At 40.5% G+C, this 20,016-nt stretch overlaps 1 protein-coding gene across 3 annotated transcripts in view; it reads right to left on the reverse strand.

Moving 5' to 3' along the window:
- STARD9 (StAR related lipid transfer domain containing 9) overlaps nt 1-20,016 on the reverse strand; it is a 132,237-nt gene that overhangs the window by 108,384 nt on the left and 3,837 nt on the right. For all 3 annotated transcript variants that reach the window (XR_010990284.1, XM_068162231.1, XM_068162230.1), the window contains exons 2-3: nt 12,804-12,873; nt 9,333-9,449 (exon numbers count right to left, since the gene is read on the reverse strand). Coding sequence is in view for 2 of the 3 variants with exons in the window: in XM_068162231.1 (XP_068018332.1) it covers nt 9,333-9,449; nt 12,804-12,873 (187 nt within the window). In the remaining variant the exon portion in view is untranslated. The remainder of the gene's footprint in view (nt 1-9,332; nt 9,450-12,803; nt 12,874-20,016) is intronic.

Raw genomic sequence — 20,016 nt, forward strand, 5'->3', positions numbered from 1 at the left:
ATCAAGGCCAACCTACCACCCAACACCATCTAATCAACTAAACCATGGCACTAAGTGCCTCATCCAGTCTCTTTTTAAACACTTCCAATGACGGCGACTCCACCACCTCCCTGGGCAGCACATTCCAATGACCACTCACTCTTTCTGTGAAGAATTTCTTATATCAACCTACTAGGAAAAACCCTATTGCAGTAGTTTCCCCCCCAAATTTCCCTTTACAAAAACAAAGCAGAAAGAATAAGGAATGGTCCTCACATGAAAAGGAGAAGAAAAATAATATTACTGCTTTATGAGCATGGAGGAAATTCTGTGGTATGATTATACAGAGGAATTTAAATCGTGAATGGTCATCTGCAAGTAATAAAGTACAATCAACACCTGCATGCAGCTCACCTCTATAAGAGTTTTATTGGTTTTGTTTCGTTTGTTATAATCTCCATCATCATAAATTAAGTCTAAAAAAAATCACCATCATCCTTCCAAATGATCATATACCAGCAAGTTGCTTTGGAAAGCTTGCAGGACACCAGTGTCAATCTTTTAGTTTTACTTGTAGGACAGGCAAAAATCACAAGGTTTATAGAACTAACACAGACTGGGAATGTGCAAGCTCACGGCAACATGCACAAAAGGCAGCCAAAAGAACTTGTTATTCTCTTCTAAGCTGCTGAATGCTCTTAGAGATCCTTTCAAAATTATTTAGCAAATTGTACTGCCTGCCCAATGTAAAGAATGTGCCCTGTGTATCCAGTAAGCAATGGTCAGCACTTATTTGGGAAACACGATGAGTGTGTATGAACACTAAGAGTTGAAAAATATCTCATTTCATTCTTTGTGAAATGGTTTATTGATGTCTTTCAACTTGTTACCAATATTCAGCTTAATCCTTTCTCATGTACTCCTATTTAGGCTTCATATTTGAAATGTATTTGCATTAAATTATAGTTCATGTAAATATATGTGACTATATTTCTCTCAAGTATCTCAATGCCTCAGTTATTTAAAACTAATTTAGAATAGAATAGACCTTTATTTAGAATAAACCAAACCAGGTTGGAAGAGGCCTTCAAGATCATCGCGTCCAACCCATCAACCAATCCAACCCACCCAAACAGCTAACCTATGGCACACCAAGCACCCCATCAAGTCTCCTCCTGAACACCTCCAATAACGGCAACTCCACCACCTCCCTGGGCAGCCATTCCAATGGGCAATCACTCTTTCTGTATAGAACTTCTTCCTAACATCCAACCTGAACCTCCCCTGGCGCAGCCTGAGACTGTGTCCTCTTGTTCTGGTACTGGGTGCCTGGGAGAAGAGACCATCATCCACCTGTCTACAACCCTTTTTTTGTCATATTTTTGTCATAACCAAAAAAATGGTTTTATGTTAGGCACAGTAAACTGAAAGTGAACTTGATTTGGTTTTGTCTTCCAATAAGCCTCGTTTTGAAACTTGCAATTATTCAGAATAAATCCCAGAGGAGGCTTTTTTTTTCAGATATCTTGGTATAGCCAGAAGGAATGATCTTATTCCATCATGAACTAAACACAGTAGCTGTGTTGCTGGCAGAAGGTATATTGTACCATGGTATCATAGTATCAGTCAGGGTTGGAAGGGACCACAAGGATCATCTAGTTCCAACCCCCCTGCCATGGGCAGGGACACCCTACACTAGATCAGGCTGGCCAGAGCCTCATCCAGCCTGGGCTTAAACACCTCCAGGGACTGCACCCCAACCACCTTCCTGGACAACCCATTCCAGGGTTTCACCACTCTCATGGTGAAGAACTTCCTCCTCACATCCAGCCTGAATCTCCCCACCTCCAGCTTCATTCCATTCCCCCTAGTCCTAGCACTACCTGAGATCCTGAGAAGTCCTTCCCCAGCCTTCCTGTAGGCCCCCTTCAGATACTGGAAGGCCACAAAAAGGTCTCCTTGGAGCCTTCTCTTCTCCAGACTGAACAGCCCCAACTCCTTCAGTCTGTCCTCATAGGAGAGGTGCTCCAGCCCCCTGATCATCCTCCTGGCCCTTCCCTAGACACCTTCCAGCACCTCCATATCCCTCTTGTAATAGGGGCTCCAGAACTGGAGGCAGTACTCCAGGTGGGGTCTCACCAGGGCTGAGTAGAGGGGGAGAATTACCTCCCTTGACCTGCTGGCCACACTTCTCCTGATGCAGCCCAGGATCTGATTGGCTTTGCAGGCTGCAAGTGCACACTGAGAGCTCCTGTTGAGTTTCTTGTCCACCAGCACCCCCAAGTCTCTCTCCTCAGGGCTGCTTTCCAGCCAGTAACTGCCCAGCCTGGATTTGTGTCTGGGATTGCTTCGACCCAGATGCAGGACCCTGCACTTGGTCTTGTTGAACCTCATGAGGTTGGCTTGTGCACTATATGGTGGTTTCTTTCCCTCCGTCATAGTCCATTACATACTGATCCAATTATTGCACAAAAAGCCTTTTTCTTATAGCATGCTCTACTTTCACTTCTGTATCATGCTGGGTTGAGGGGAAAAAAAAAATCCTGTGTATGGAATGCTTACTGCTTTTCAAGTATTTCATGCAAAAATGCCATTTACACCCACTGTCTCTGCCTCTCCCTCCTTGTGCTCCAAGGCAGGGCAGGGAGGAGAGAGAGATGGAGAGTGCAAACCAAAAGATTTTTCAAAAGATTTAACTTAGAGCTTTGTTATGTCAGAAGTTTCAGAATTAAGCACACATGTCAGATAACAGATTTGGAATTTGTCTTGAGAATTCACAAGACAAAAACTTGCATTTCACAGGGAATGTGCGGAGGTGTGGAAGTGTCACAAACTCAGCTTAGAAAGGGAAGGTCTCTCAGTTAAAAGTTCTTCAGAAGTGTGACTAAATATTTAAAAACAAAAGAGGAGCAAGTACAGTGGTGTAGCTTGATGAAGAGTTGGAAAGTATGTCGCAATGTTTTGCTTCCAAACAATACAGTTGTGTAACTTTCCTAAACTTCTCCAACACACACATGAAACAACCAAACAAAACCCTCCAAAAAAGAACTCCAACAATCCTGGTGCCATATTGGAGATCCTGAGTATTAAAACAAACATGTCTGTTTCTTGTTCCATTGGCTTTTCAGTTACACTCTGACAAGGAGGGAAGAAAATCACCTATCCATCTAGCCTGTTCCTAGTTGGAAGTAGTATAAAACCCAACTATAATGGGAAGTCAAATGTGATAAAAAGCAATTATCGTACTTTTAAGGCAAGTAAGAAATGAGTATGTTTCAAATAAGAAATTACATCTGTTTACATGAGTGATGTGAAGCTTACTCACATGGGCCATCAGTAACCTCTATTTCTGCCTTCAAAACACAGAATAAAACTCAATCTTCCCAAAGAATTTATTTATAAACAAAGACAGAAATAATTGATGTGTTTGAACAGAAATGAGTTGTTCCTAAGCCCACATTTGCAGCAGACAAAGAGAACCTGTCTCACTCGTTACATGAAGTTTAGAAATAAACTACCTTGAATTTAATACATTGTCTTGCTTTTGATCAGCCTTGCCAAATCCTCAGGGGTTCAAGTGCACAGTGGAAGTGCATCAGGAAAAGAATCACAGTTACTCTTTCACTTACATTAATAAGCCAGTGCTGAAGAATAGAGGGGTAGGAGGTGAGAACATCAAGAAATTAGCAGCAGTTACTGACATTTGCAATTAGATTTGTTTTCATCTCTTTACTACTTGCTCACTGTAAAGCCATCCAACTTCAAGATGTTACTTTTCACACGTGACACATCACAGTGCAACCTCTACATACGAGGAAAGCCACACAAAATCTTGAAACCAAGTGTTGTTCCCCGCCCCCCTTCTTTATGGGCAGCCACTTCTCAACACAGACAATGTAATCTTTTGGGGAAAAAGATGCCAGAGTATGTCATCACTCAGCTGTTTACAGGCACCTCTGTGTGCTCTCAAGTTTCTCAGATTTACCTCAAAGACAGTCACCTTTTTATTTGGCCATGACCTTTTTGGTTGAGTGCTTTCAGTATTGTGTTTTAGAAGGTCCAATGAGGGTCACAGTGTGACTGAAAATGATATTCAGAGGGACAATGAAGGAATATTCGTACCTGCATAAACCTAATTTACTATGCCAAAGCTAAATAAAATCCTTACCAAGTCAAGCCCAGATGCATGAAATTCCTTGACTAATATGAATATAATTGATTAATTTTTTTTTTTTCAAAGCCTGAGGTAAAAATTCTGAAGCCTGTGTTAGTATTTCCCTTACAAACACTGTAATCTCCATTTAACTGATGTACTGAGGTTCAATACCTAAGCTTGATATATACAAAAAATGTTTGAGGAAAAACCCAGCTGGAGATTTGAAACCAGTGCAAATTGGGCACTTGAACACCTTTGTGGATTTCACTGTCTCTACCATTCAAAGCTTGTTAGTCATGTGATGTATTCCTCTTATCAAAAGGAACAGATTGCTACACATCAGCTATCTATGGCAACTGCTGTGTGCAAATAACTTGCCTGTACATCCTGTGGGTCAGTCTGCCCACCATGGTTACTGTGCATGCACAATAACCGGATGGGTAGGATGGCTGGAGGGAAGCTGAAGTCTGAAGCTGTAACAACCAGCTACAAGAATACTTAATGCTTACATGTCTTCCTGAGGCCCTAAGAAAACTCTTGTGCAGAACACCCTTCAGATTTTAACTGTGCTTGCATTAAATCAAGCTGATGTATTTTTGTCAACAAGATTTAAATGGGTAACATTTTAAATATTTTCCTTTGCCTAGTGGAGCTAAAACAGACTTAAGGAAAGATCAGTTAAGAGCTATTTTAGGTTTTACAAAGGCAACTCTAGAGACTGAAACAGACTGCTCTACACCAGACAAAAATCTAAATAAGTTTAAATTTAGATGCTTGCTTGTGGGACAACCAAAGTGGTTTTAAAACACCAACATATTAACTATTGTATTCAACTAAGACAATGAATCTGTCTGTAAGAATAGGAAGTATAATCCTAAATATCATTACAATATAATAATCACACAGTATTTTTACTGCAAATGGATATATGTAATGAAAGTATGCCAAAGAATTATCCCACAGTTATACAACAGCAAGCGTGATGGATTTCCAACACTGTCTTTGGAAAACAATCCTGAGTTACACAGAGGTTCCCAAAGGTTTCTGTGGAGGAAAAAGGTGGGCAAGGAAGCAACAATAGTCACTCTAGCACAGTATGTCCCCCTATACTAAAGGTTTTCTATAGTACCAAATTTACCTCTTAAAACTCCTTTAATACAAGAATACATGATAAAACTACCTCAAGGTATGCAAATGGTAAAGTCTAGGTGCAGGCACTAAGCAAGCCTCCCTCTATGAGGTTAAACTAACTGCAGCAACATAGCTCAGAGGAAAAATCAAGTTTGTCCCAAATATGGCAGGAAAAGGAACATTACCAGAAGTATTAGAGTTTCTTGTGGGGTTTTCTAGGGTGAGGTTCCTTTGTTTGGTTGGGTTTTGGTTTTCTCTTTTGCATTTAGATTTTTTTGCTTTTGTTGCTGCTGTTGTAGTTTTTTTGGTTGGTTGGTTGGTTTTGCTTTTTTGTTGTTGTTGGGTTTTGTTGGTTGGCTTGATTTGGTTCTTTAAGACTATTTTGACAATGATGGTTTGGAAATGCATTCTGTCATCATTGACTATGGAAAACAAATTGCAAAGTCAGAATCAAAATCATGACCTTTTCCTTTTAAATGCCCATAATCCAATAGAATAGAATAGAATAAACCAGGTTGGAAGAGACCTTTGAGATGATCACGTCCAACCCATCATCCAACACCATCTAATCAACTAAACCATGCAACCAAGCACCCCATCAAGTCTTCTCCTAACCACCTCCAGTGATGGTGACTCCACTACCTCCCTGGGCAGCCCATTCTAATGGCCAATCACTCTCTCTATGAAGAATTTCTTCCTACCATCCAGTCTAAACCTCCCCTGGGTCAGCTTGAGACTGTGTCCTCTTGTTCTGAATTTCCTTTTGTTTCTCTTTTCCTATGTTGCCCTTCAAACGGGCTGTCCCTGTTCTGATATATTTATTTGTTACCTGTTATTTCTTTAAGCCCAAACCATTTTTTGGACACTCAGTTTCTTTTAGCTGTACTTGGAAAGATTTAGTATGTTTCCTTTTCTTCTTCCTTTAGTGGCTGGCTGGCAGCTCTGGTTGATTTAGCCAGCAACTCTTAGGGTATTCCTTGATTCCTCTATTCTCTTCATGCCCAGTTAAATCACATAGTGAAAAAAAAAAAAAAAAAAAGAAAATTAAAAGAGAAGATAAAGTCCCCTTTGGAAAGAATTGTGCATCTGTGAAAGCAGATGAAAACCTCAGCTCAAATATTTAGGTATTCAGCCGCCCAGCCGGAGAAAACAAACACAAGAAGCCAAATGATCTCAAGATTGGCCTTCTGAAAAAACAGGGAATAGCAATAGGAATAGCCATAGGAAGAGCCATAGGAATAGTCCAGACCAGGTTGGAAGAGACCTTCAAGATCATCACATCCAACCTATCAACTAATCCAACACCACCTAATGAACTAAACCATGGCACCAAGCACCCCATCAAAGTCTCCTCCTGAATACCTCCAATGACGGTGACTCCACCACCACCCCGGGCAGCCCATTCCAATGGGCAATCACTCCCTCTGTGTAGAACTTCTTCCTTCCAGAGCTCACATTGTGAAACTTGATATCCAGCTTATTTGGAAAATGAACAGAATACCTGCACAGCTGAACTATTTTCAAAAACCTTACATTTTGTGAAGAATTTATGTAACTTATAAAGGAAGACTAAGAATTCAGAACACTACCATTCGACTTCCAAATTAAGCTTATGAACACTGTATAGCTTTGTATTTTACCACAGATAGAATAGAGGGGAAAAAAATGGAACTCTGTCTCATACTTAGTTCCTCAGATGTTTTAAATGCAATGCAAAGGATTGGAACATGAAGAATGTTAACCTCTGAAAGAAATGGCAAGAAGTATTCAGATAAGCACATTTGTATCTTTAAAACAATATTTTTTACTCAACACTAAAATCTGCAGCTGTCTCACTATTGTTTCATTGACACAGAATCCTTAATAACTGCAGAGGTTGTTAGGACTTGGGTTTTATACATCCAGAAGACAAAAAAGACAATTTACTAAAAGACAGGATTCTACAAAAAAGGACCTGAAGGCAGGTAATTTAATCTACTTTTCATCCTCAACCAATACACCTATCACATATGACAACAGTTGGCAGCACATCTTCAAAGAAAAATTAATTCAAGGTCATCTTATGAAAGAAAGCTTTTACTGGATGACAGTGCTACCGAACCCCTTCTGGCTGCTGATAGCATCATTGCTGGAAGGAAGCTTAGAAACTTCAAGCTCAGCACCAAAGTAATCATCCAAAACATGGAATTAGTACAATAAGCCTCATTCATACAGTGTAAGGGGGCAGACAAATGCACAAAAGCATGGTTAAGACTGTAGTATTCCAGTGGCTTTCTTCCTAAGGACTTTTAATGTATGTTTTACTGGTTCTAAAATCACCAACACCGGTAACAAGCCCAAGAAATTCACTCATGACTCCAGGCCTTGAAAAGCACGAGTCCATCTTTAAGTTTTCCATAACTCATGAAAGACGCATGCCTAAGGTTCAGTAACCCAATGGTTACATGAAGCAATGCTGGATGCTCTGTCAGCCAGCATCAGGCACCAATAAGGAAACTGTAGCCCATGACTGACTTTTCTCTGGCCAGAGAGTTCATGTCTTCCCCCTCAATGTTTTTATTGGATAAAACTGATAACACTCACCGCAGTGTCTGAAGTGCCCACTTAGCCCCAGCAAGGAAGCTGCTCTGTTTATATTGAATTTTACATTCTTTTCCAATTGCACTTGTATTTAGTAACAACAAGGACAAAAATTTATACTTTGTAGCCAATATTTATATTTTCCATTTGGCAGCTATGATAATTTTTTGAACCAAGCAGAGATAAGGCTGACTTGGCAGACTGCATTTATCAACCCTGCATCTGCTAAACCTTTTCAGCTAGAAAAATCAACTGTGCTGTTAACAGTTCTAATAAGAATGCTTCTAAGTGTACTATGAAACAAAAAATATAAAACAAAAATAAGTAAAGCAATTTGGGAGTGGGAGAAGGAACCCAAACAGTCCAGGATTTAAAGATCTGTTATTTGTAACCCTTAAATGGAAGTTTCTAAAGTACATAGCACTAGATAAAGACAACTTCATTTTTAAAACATTAAATACACACTCCATGTTCCTAAAACATCTTCCACACTATTGAACCTAGAAGAAAATGGACCAAAGTCAAAGAATGCCACTTATAGTTCTGGGTAGTTACCAAATTTGGTAGTTTTTCAAGTAATAACTCCCAAAGGCAAAAATAATCCTGTGCTCACCACTACCAGAAATACAAATTTCATAGAGCTATCTCAGTCTTCAGTGATACTTTCGATGAAAACCAACAAAATTATACAGGTTGAAATACCAGGAATGATGGCACTGATAGCAGACAAAACCTGAGTGGCACAATTCTGAAGACAAAACAGAGGTTAAAACCCTTTTTCATGCCAACATGTGATTATACACATGCAGTATGAAACTTTTGAATAGCTTTGATGTTTGTTATATTTATTTATAGTAGATTTAATAATTCCTATTTTATTGAGAAAAATTTGTTATCACACCCTATTTTACTAGCAAATCCTTCAATCTTCTTTCTTAAATCAAACCTTGGATCTTCAATCTAAGAAAAACTTAGATTATGAGACACTTAAGATGCTTTATCAAGGAAAAATCCTCAGAATATAGTATAAGCAAAATATGCACCTATTATTTTAAAATATGATTACTGTTGATTCTTTCAGCATAATCACCTCAACACTCTTCCTTTCAATTCAGAGCTTCCTCCCTTTCAAAACTGATGCCCTACAAAAGAAAAAACCAAACTAAAACCCAAACAAAAAACCCCAACCAAAACCCAACCCCAAAAACCTCATTGCTAAGCTATTGTCCTCAGATCTTCACAATTCATGATTGCTATCCAAGTTAATATACCTAATGAAGGCATGCATTAGTTGACAAACAAGAGTACTGCAATCCTACAGCACCTAGTTAAGGCAAAAGGACTGAATACCTGATGATACAAAACAAAGACTGGGACAGAAATGAAAACAGTTTCATGTATCCTACATTCCAAACTCTTCCTGTAGATGTGATTACCAAGGATAAAACAGGATGGGAACAACAACACAAAGAACAGCATCACCTACCATTTCCTGAGATGCATACTTTGGATCTTCAGGATCAACTGACCAGTAGCAGTAATCAAAGCTGAAGGCCACAGTCTTTTCTCTTGAATCCCAAGTGCTATCAGGCCTACTGTCAACCTGACAACAGAAATAAAAAGACAGAAAGACCAATTCACTTTGAAGCTGACCAAAAAGTAAGCACTTTAAAACTTACAGGAAGTCTATCAAGGATATGTACTGTGAAAAAGGAATGGCAAATAGTTTATCCTTTTTATTCAATTTCCTTTGATGCTTAGAATGAGGTAGAGACATCCATGACAGAACTGCTGAAGCATTTTTTCCTGAAGGATTAATTATTTATAACAGCTAAGGTTCTCCAGGCCTATTACAGTAAACATTATTTAGTTAATCTTTGCAACACCTACATACAGGCAGGAAACCTCTACAACTGTTTTGATATTTCTGTCATTCTTCTGTTTCAGTGAGAATTGTATCACAGAAATGTGCCCCAACTCAGAAAACAAAACTGATGTTTTTCACTGCATAGTTGGAAATGCAGGTATCTGCCACCATTTCCCCTTTGCTTCAGCATGATTGCAAGCTAATGCTCCTGTCACTGGGACTGCACGCAACAAATCTAACCATTATGGGTTAAAAACAGTGGCAGGGAAGGCTTTCAACCAGAGTGATCAGAAACAGTGACTGAAATGAAGGGAATTGTGTAAGTCTTTCTGTATAATCTTGCCCAAGTGATTTATAATAAAACAGGTGAGCTTATGAACAAGGAAATACACATTGCTCTATTCACAGGAGAGCAATGAGTCGGAACACAAAATGAACACGATCCACATGCAATTTTGAGTTAATTGGTAACTCTGCCGTAACCTTTACATTTGCCATAACCTAAGCAGACAAAAAAAGGCTCATTATAATTTGATACCTAAACAAACTGCTTCACTAATGGTGCCAAAACCCTAGGGGTGGCAAGTGCTGTCTACCTAATTAGCAGATAAAGGACGCTGTAAGCCTGAACTCTGTCACCAGCTGCGTGGTTTACAAGGAAAAGTAATTTACAGGCCCACCTGACAGTCTTGTGCTTTTGGGGTGTCTTTAAACCTAGAAAGCACTAAGTGAAAGGGGACAGAAATAATTTATAAGTCTCACTGAAGAAAAAAAAAAAAAAAAATTGCATGTATTTTAAACCCCACATGACTCTCAACTTGCCACACTGAATGAAGTACTTTAGTCAGAATGAGCATCTTAATGAGCCTGTTTATCATCTTCAGTAATGACAGCATGTTGTAATTCAGAGATTTTTATTCAACTACTTCTTGTTATCATAGGCTTTCTGAAGACAAAACCCCAAAAACTAGCTTGAAGCACAGCAATAAGTAACAATAAAACCAAAACTACATCAACTAAATACCACTCCAGCTTAGGAAAGGCAGCCCCTGGTTAGAGAACTGATCACCCTTCTGGTGAGGAAAGGTTTGAACGACCAAGTGCACCTTCACCAGATACAACGATGAGAACGTAGATTTACACACTAACTCGGATCCCTCAAAGGCTCTCTAAATACAGTTTATCATAAAACAAACTCACCCCCTCACACTCACCAATTAGGACACCTGAAGAGAGAAAACACTCACAAGCCCGCCCTTGCAGCTCCAAATAACCCGGGCCTGCTGTGCCATCTGCCCTGCCACTTCCACAGGATGCCAAGGCAGTGCACAGCTCCTCTTCAAACAAACCAACCAACCAAACCCTCTCTAAGCCTAACAAGGCTCAGCTGCAGCCACTTAGGCAGCTGAATGACCAAGGCCTCCACCTGTGGAGGGAGGCTCCCCCACAGGTGATGGAGTGAGGAGGTGTCGGGGAGAGGCCCAAATACCTCCACCAGGAGCAGGTGGTGTCACAGCTGGAAGAGAAGTGTCTCTGAGAGTTTTGTCACACAAGGAATTGGGGAAAATAATTTCAGAAAGCAGTGAGAGTCTCAGATTCTGCAAAACGCAGCCTTTGAGGAAGAAATGTACAGAACATAAGCAATGTTTTACATCCATGAGACCTCTGACACAGTCATCCCTAATAAGGGTTCCTCACTTGGAGTGCAAAAATGCCAGTCCACACAGTGAGTTGTCTTTATTTTTGCTCTGCAGAACAGGGTGCCAGGCATCTAAAACCAGCCAGCACATCCAACACTGCCATGCACACAATATTTATAATTAGCATGATACACTTGACTGGTTAGTCATATTTCCCTGTCTACCCTACAACATACACATGCATGATCAAAATATTTTAGCATTTTAGGAAAGTTTAGGGAGGTTCCTTAACTAGCATGATCATTTTTCCCCTGTGGGTGTGCATTTTAGCATTATAATTACCCAAAGTTACTTAGGCAACCTCTTTGCTTGTCCTTGGTCCAGAAGTTATATATTTTAACTTATGTCTAAATCAGCAACAGCAAAACAATACAAGATATTCATTTCACACCCTCTTCAAGGCTAGGTGCTCACTGTGATGCCTCCACCATGTTTCAGTCAAAATTTCTTAACAAATGTTTAGCCTTGATCTTTTAAAATCAATGCCAGTAATATTTTTCCCTCTTCTTCATTTAAAAAGGAGTCCTTGTAATCAATAAAAAAAATAAATAAATAACTATACTGCAAAAAGGTAAATAGCTCAAATCCTCTCATTCAATTTTTGCCAAGGCTTCTCTTCAAAACCTAATGTGTTATTACCCTTGAACCAGTAATCTGCTATAACCAGGTCACTCGCAGATACAAAGCAGAAGGAGACAAGAAATAGAAAATGCATCCATCTTCTAGGATCCCCACAGTAATCTCATGGTTCATTTATTTGCCTTTTGAGCAGAAACATGTTTGACAACACAGAATTGCTTTGCTCCCATTCTATTAATTCAGTGAAGGGCTGTGGCAGCTTTAAGTAGTTCAAGAGTCTAAACCAGAGGTCTGGTTCCCATGCACACTGGATCCAAAGCTCTCGGGGAGGATGACAGCTACAATCAATTTACTCTTATAGCTCTTGGTCTTTTACCAAGGCCTGAAGCATAGCTGAACACATTTAGCTCCATTTCATGCAAGGCAGTTGCACTCTGAGTGCAAATATGAGAGCAGGAGAGATGCAAGGAAATAAATCATCCAGGTCTTAGCAGCAGTAAGATAAGCACAGAATCCAAAACAATTTACTAACAGCTTTGAATGATGGCATGCAGCCAGATTGCAGGAGTTTCGACACATACAAAATACACAAAACACAACACTTGTTTCATTCCTTTGTCCAAAACAGGAACAACCAATAAAATACCACAAACCAACTCCAAAACAAAACAGTCCTCCCACATGGTTTTGCTGCAATTATTCCAGAGCTGTGCTGGTTTAAAGTTTTCCCTTAATAGTTCTATTAGGAAGATCCAATAGCCAAGCAAACACAGAAAAGTATCAGGGTACTGGGATGTTTACACAAGCATACCTTTATATTTCTCACTTTTGCTACTTTGTCTTCAACTTCTACAATCACTTGTCCTCCTTCTGCGCTCTCTCTGAAATAGAACACATATATAAGATGAAAACACAGAATGGTGCATGTCAAATCTGTAAACCTTATGTTTACTGAAAAAAACCTGCAAATAAGAGCTTATAAACCATTTACTTTTCCTTATAAAACACTCTGTGAGATGAAGCAGCCTTTGCAGATTTGCAGACAGGTATCTCAGTAGTGAGAGGGGATAAAAAAAAGCCAGGATTGTGGTGATTAGACACTTTCCATGTGCTTGTCCTAAATACTTTGTTAAGATTTTACTACTCGTGGAAAGTTATTGTTTTAAATTACATTTATGTGGAGCACTGGTAGACTGGCTATGCTTTGTGGAGTACAGATCCACATCACAGACTTGAACCACAAGTGTCATCAGGTCACACCATCTGATTTTAACCCCATAACCCGAAGTGTTTGTGGTAGTCCTCAAAAAAGTACTCATCACAAAACCAAAACTATCCTGAAATGTAAATGGATGAGATTGTTTCCCCAGTGCAAAGGCCCATGCACTCATATACACTGTCTAAAATTACCACTGAAGACAGCTATGACTGGCTACTACAGCCAACTTCCACTTCCAAAATGAGTCCTATTAGGAAAGAATTAAAAAAAAAGGCTGTGGCCACAGGAAAAAAACAACCACAATTTATTCCTGGGACAATGGCATGACAGCAACTTGAGATTAAAGACATTCTTATTTATAGGTGTGTTGATTCACATCCCTCTCAATAATCATCATGCATTTTTCTTTACACATAGCAAGAGAAATATGAGGAAGAAGAGGTCTGAGGCTTTAACAGCAGAAAAATAAATGAACACTTTGCTACTGAGAAGCTAAAAACAGGGGATTTTATTATCCTTCATGTTTATTCTATACTCCTTTTTGCACTCTGACAAATCTTGTAGGCTGCAGTTCTGCCACAAACTTATTTTAATGAAGCCTCATGCCTTCACCAAGCTGGAAGAAATTGTGCAGTTTTGTCACATTTTGTTTCAAATTAAGCTGAAGGCAAAGACGCTGTCATTTGAGATTAGCTGTAGAAATATCAGTGGATAATCAGCTGGATCAGTGTTATCAAATCAGTTAAAACCTAGGTAAGATAAAATGTGAGTTATAAAATTTAAACCCAAAGCTGACAGCCACCCTACACAGCAGAACAGATCTAAGAGGAAATGGGACATTTTGATGGAGAATTTCACATGAGTATCACAGGGGCGCAAAGCAGACAAAACTGAAGGGATCCTTTAGGATGGAACTTGCCTGAGTTACACCTGTTCTTTCCTCCACTATTCTAGAATGATCTTGGCCCTATCCTGCTTCTTAATCCCTCAAGTATTGCCTGGTTTTTAGTCCTACTGTTAATCATCCTGTTTTATCACCCTACTTACAGCTCACCAGGTTCCTATTCTCCTCTCCCTATGTACATACATCACCCCTTGCAGGTACATGCTGTCTGTTCTCTCTGACATCTTGTCCACAGGCCCACGTTCAGGGTCTTTAAGTGGTCTGCAGGTCTCATCTCCTTTTGCTACTGCTTTGCAACTGGTTTTAGGCTGATGTCTCTGCTTCACAGGTACATGACTCACCTTGTCTGCTCTTTCAGCCTCCTTTATTTTTCTAGACTTTTGTAGAAAGAAGTAGCTGTCTGTGGCTTACTGTGATGGAGACCATTTTCACACAGCTTACAAACAGATCAGAAGCACACTTGCAGTGAGCACAGCAAAATGCATGCCAGTGATCACTGCTGCTGTCTCTGATACTATCACTTCCCAGGATGAGACCAATGATGACCTCTAAGGGAGATACAACAGTTACCAACCTAGCTCCACTTGTACCCCGGACAATTTATTCTTTCTAAAGGCACACCTATGCAATCACCATGCCAGCAGCTAAGTATAATGCTTAGGCAAATCCAACCCATGGCTTCCTTTGGTCATAAAGTCTAAAGTTTTTATGGGGGCAACTTCAGGGAGACAGATTTATCTTTTCCTTTCCATTAACAGTATATTGTACAGTGTCTCTGCCTCTTGTTTATTGCTGGCCTTGGGAGAGCTGCCACCTTTGCACCTTTTGAGTGACTAACCTTGGCCATAAAAACAAAGAAACAAACAATGCAGGATGTATTTGCTAAGTTTTGCTAGCCTTCAGAGAACAGTGTCCCAGACAAAATGGGTTGAGGACACATCTGTTGAGAGACCAAAGGTGCAATGAGCAGAGCACTAAGAGTGAGAGCACTGAGCACTGGTTAGGCCACACCTGGACTCCTGTGTCCAGTTTTGGGCTCCTCAGTTTAGGAAAGAGGTTGAGTTGCTGGAAGGTGTCCAGAGAAGGGCAAGAAAGCTGGGGAGGGGTCTGGAGCACAGCCCTGGGAGGAGAGGCTGAGGGAGATGGGGTTGCTTAGCCTGGAGGAGGCTCAGGGGAGACCTTCTTGCCATCTACAACTCCCTGAAGGGAGGTTGTAGCCAGGTGGGGGTTGGCCTCTTCTCCCAGGCAACCAGCACCAGAACAAGGGGACACAGTCTCAAGCTGCGCCAGGGGAGGTTCAGACTCGAGGTGAGGAGGAAGTTCTTCACCGAGCGAGTCATTCGTCATTGGAACGGGTTGCCCAGGGAGGTGGTTGAGTCATCGTCCCTGGAGGCGTTCAAGGGGAGATTGGACGTGGCACTTGGTGCCATGGTCTAGTCATGGGGTCTGTGTTGATAGGTTGGACTCGATGATCCTCGAGGTCCTTTCCAACCTAAGTGATACTGTGATACTGTAAGAAGAGGACAGAAAAATTCTAAGTGCAATAATTTTTAAAGTTCACATTAGAGGAAACTGAGGAAATGCTACCCAAAACTTGCATAAACTCTGTGCACAGTGGTGGTGTCTCACTGTACTAGCATCCAACCACTGAACCATTCCCCAGGGGAGATGCACAGTGATCTCTAGGCATGCAGTCACGTCATCTTACATTACTGCAACTTCTCTCAGACAAACTGCCCAGCAAACACATGGTTCTGATCAGATTATTCAATGATGATGTGCCCTATTTTCCTTTGTTGCATACAAAGGTCTGATCCCTTCTCCAAAATGTTTTGACACTCATGAGGTATTCCTAGGACTTGAGAAGAAAAGTGCTCTAGGAAGATGCAAAAGATTAGTTAGAAGGCTTCCAAAACCTGGTTTTTTGCTGTGTTGGTTTAGGACATTTTTGTAGCTGCTTTTGCATGAGCAACAAGGGAAGTGAAAGAAGGGAAGATGCAGTTGGCTTCCTACTCTGAGAGGCAAACTGTCAATAGCTAGCATCTTGTGCTCCTGACTGAAACAGGTACAGGCACACTATTGCTACATAACATCAGCATAAGCATCATCTTCTGTGGAACAGATGGTAGGGGCCACTTGGGACATTCAGAGTCCTGCCCTTTTGAGGAGCTAGAAAGTCTCCCCTTTACCAAACTCAGAAAGCTTGCTTCCTGACACTGCAAGAAGAATACATGTGGGGAAGGTTGCTCATGCAGTACCCTCATAAAACAGATGTGGCTTATGAAAACCACTTGCTAATGCCACATTCGGATACTAAGGGAAGACAGCAGCCATCTTGGTGACAGTTTACATTAAACTTGAAATAACTGACTAGGCAAAGGAAAATACTAAATTTGAGAGGGGAAAAGATGTCATGATAGCCTTAGCAATAGGCTAGGTTACAACACAGGATACACAAATGTTAAAACACCTTTGTTTGGGAGAGGGACCTCCTTTTTAAACACAAAAATAGAAGCTCAACTTTTCTTTTACAAATCCCAGCTCTTCTGTGAAAAAGAAGCTTGAAATCGTGAGCAATGCATAACTGATGAAGTTTGTACAGATTTTTAGACAGCAACTCTTGGAGGCCTGAGACAGCTCTTTCCCACCATCAGGTACCAAGCCCAAAACCCATGACTTTTGGGAGGAGTTCAGCTACCACCACCTAAAGAAAGGGACTGTTGTATTACAGAGGGACAACACTCACTCAACTATCAGAGCAGCAGATGAATGTAGATAAAAGTTTGCCTTTTCTCTAGGTGTGAGGACTATATCTACTAAAACATACAACTGAGAAGGGTAAGGATAGAAAGTCAGAGTAGAACAAAGATTCTTTACTCTTCAGTGGCCTGCCTTAGCCTAAACCTTGGAATAGCATGAGAAGTACTTAACAGTCCTAAGCAACCTGAAAGGTGTTTTCTGTTCTTGCCTGTTACCTCTTTTCTTCCTATATTTAAACCTTTTCACAGATGCATTCTGGTCCTTCTAAAATCAGAAACAATTTTGCTGTTTTCTCCAAAGTCCTACTTTGCATTTGAAAATCACATCCATACAGGGCACATGTTGAATACCTATAAAATCAAATTATACTGCATCCATTTTCCAGACAATTTTTGTCTAATATATTTCTTGTGCTAATGGAAAATACAGGTTTCTAAAGAAGTTATTTCCAATGACATCCAGAAAAGCATTTAATGGAGACAATAGCAATATTCCATGGAGAGAGAGCTCATTTATCCAATGCACGCTTGGGTCATAAAACAAAGTTTAAGTCAGCTCAGGAAAAGTACTTTGGGATTTTGGTACTTTAAAGATGAAAAGACATTTCTCTCCTTGCAGACACTCAGTTGTTTGTTTGTTTGCTTGTTTGGGGTCTTTATGTTATAGTTTTTTCTTTCTTCAAAGCCAGTTAAATACAAACAATTTGAAAACACTATCCAAAAAAGCACAGAAACCCTGACATGAGAAGTTCTAAACAAAAATAAACTGTACAAATATTAATGATGCCAGTATCTTGTGTCATTATCCACCTGCAGCAAATACATTTGAAGCAGTTTATCACAACAATAAGTTAAATAAAGTAAGGTCATGGGGGGGGGGAGGGTGTGTTGATTGTTTTTGTTTGTTGGGTTGGTTGTTTGGTTTGGTTTGTTGTGGGGTTTTTGGTTTTTTTAACACATATATCTAATTGGAAAAGCTTTTGGAATGTTAATCTATGGCTATGTTTCCTCAGAACATGTCCCTCTTAACAGTGGCATTAGGAAGTTTTAAGAGAGAAACAGAACACCCTAAACAAGGCTGGTCAAAAAGAGAATGCTTAGGAAGGGCAGCAGTGATCAACTAGTGTGGCATAAAAGGAGTACACTTGAATAATTTGTTGGAGTGGGAGTAAGAGGGAGAAGAGCAATAATCTCCACTCTGCTGTTGCTTCAATTTTATTTTGATACAGCATTTAACATGTTATGCATAAGTGCCAAGGAATGTTTTCTATACAATTTGTTACAAGTTATTGCTCTTGTCAGCAGTAGGCCACATGGCTGTATCTAAGCTCTTGTGGTTGTACATGAGCATGTAAAATAGCTAATAGCACAGTCTACAAAACAGCAACAAGTCTTGCTTACAAAATAATCCTTCCTTTTACTTACCACAAGGTGACTGAAAAGAACAGAGGTAGACCACAGCAGAGAGACTAGTTAACAAAGTTGACCCTACAGCAGTAAAACCCAACATTTCCAGAATGATTTTGAAAGTAGTTTTGTTTTTCTACATAGCTTTCCTTTTGAATAGCCATGAATTTTAAATATTCACATCGCAATGCACCAACCAGCTGAGCTCCTCTCCCACTTGTCCACTTCAGCTATGCTCATCGTACTGCTCAGGTCAGCCTGGCACACCCTGCTTGATTCTGGAAATCACAAGCAAGAAACTTTTCCTACAGTTCTTTCCCTGCCTTGGGCATCCTCACACTTGTCACCCAAGTTCTTAGGACCTCAAATTTAACTCCTCAACCCCTATCCCATCCTCAAGCTTCATTACCTGCTGCACCCCAGCAAGGCAAATAGAGCAGCCATACAGAGGAGCAGTGAAGAGGAATGCACCTCCTGCACCTCAGACTGATAGCATACATCTGCACAGCCGGAAGGACAGTTCAGCTTTGCCAGTTGGGACTTCTCAGACATTTCTTTGACATTTTCCTTTGCCAGAGTGTGGAAGACAAACTCAGGAACTCCTGAGGGGATTGAGAACTAAACTGCTGGTCAGAAGGCTTCAAGATACAGCTTGGAAATAATGCAAAGCAGAAAGACTCAATGGGCAGCTTTGTGGTTAATAGATCTGTTTTGTGACTCTTTCCGGTGACATGTCTATGAGAGGATGGGAGAGTTCCTCTATGAGTTCTTAAAGACACCAGGAAAGACCCTTTCACATAAAGAGCTCCTTGCTAGTCTCTCCTTTCCCAGGCAGATGAGAAGTGGAGAAGTTATTTTCAGCAGCAGAATACGTCTTCTGTTTTGCTGGGTCCTACACAAGTAGCTTTTGAACTTCAGGGCCCAGCAAAGTACTTTAAACTCTCAAAAAGCATTTTGGGGGAACTTGCATGCCATAGTATCAAGTCATTAACAACTATAATTTTACAATTCATGTAAACAAACTTGCTGTGAAATGTTTTACCCAGTTGTCAATCCACAATCTGTGAAGGAATGCAATCTCTTCTAGTCACTGGTGCATGCCCAAAAGAGAATCCTATAGTAATGCAGAAGGCTTTTTGCTGTGGTGTAGAACACTGCTGTTTAAAATCCTTCTTTATATCTTTAAGACTGCTTACATAGCAGCTCTCAAACTGTATCACTGACAAAGGAATGCATTCTGGGTATGCACAAGTGAAGCAAGACCAGATGGATAAAAAGCAGAAAATGCAGCTGGAGTGGATCACTGAAGAAAAGGCATGAGGCAGCTGTGCTCCTTTCTGGTCCCAACCATACTGGCCTGGACACACTGACCGCTCCCCTCCCAGAGGGCCTCCCATGCACAAACACAGCCCTCCCTCCCTCCTCTCGTGTATCACAGGGCTGGCACTCACCCTAAGAGCAATCCACAGCCACAATTAGCTACTAGAATTGTGAAGGGATACCACAGGAGCAAACATATTTGAAACTAGCAGCACGTGAAAATTAGCTTTGGTTTCTCCTGGCCTAAATAAACATCAGAAGGGCATGTCTAATGCTGCAGGTGCTTCTGTAGCCTACAAACACCCAACAAAGCTTCAAGGGAGCAACCCAGGTGCAAAGGGAGCCCTAGACAGAGTCCTGAAATACTTGATAGGTAATGTGTGCTCTTTCTCAGCCACTCACACTATTTCCAGGT

The sequence above is a fragment of the Melanerpes formicivorus genome, unplaced genomic scaffold (assembly GCF_026170545.1).
Source record: "Melanerpes formicivorus ecotype bairdi unplaced genomic scaffold, bMelFor1.0.p_v2 SCAF_62, whole genome shotgun sequence".
Classification (NCBI taxonomy): Eukaryota; Metazoa; Chordata; class Aves; order Piciformes; family Picidae; genus Melanerpes; species Melanerpes formicivorus.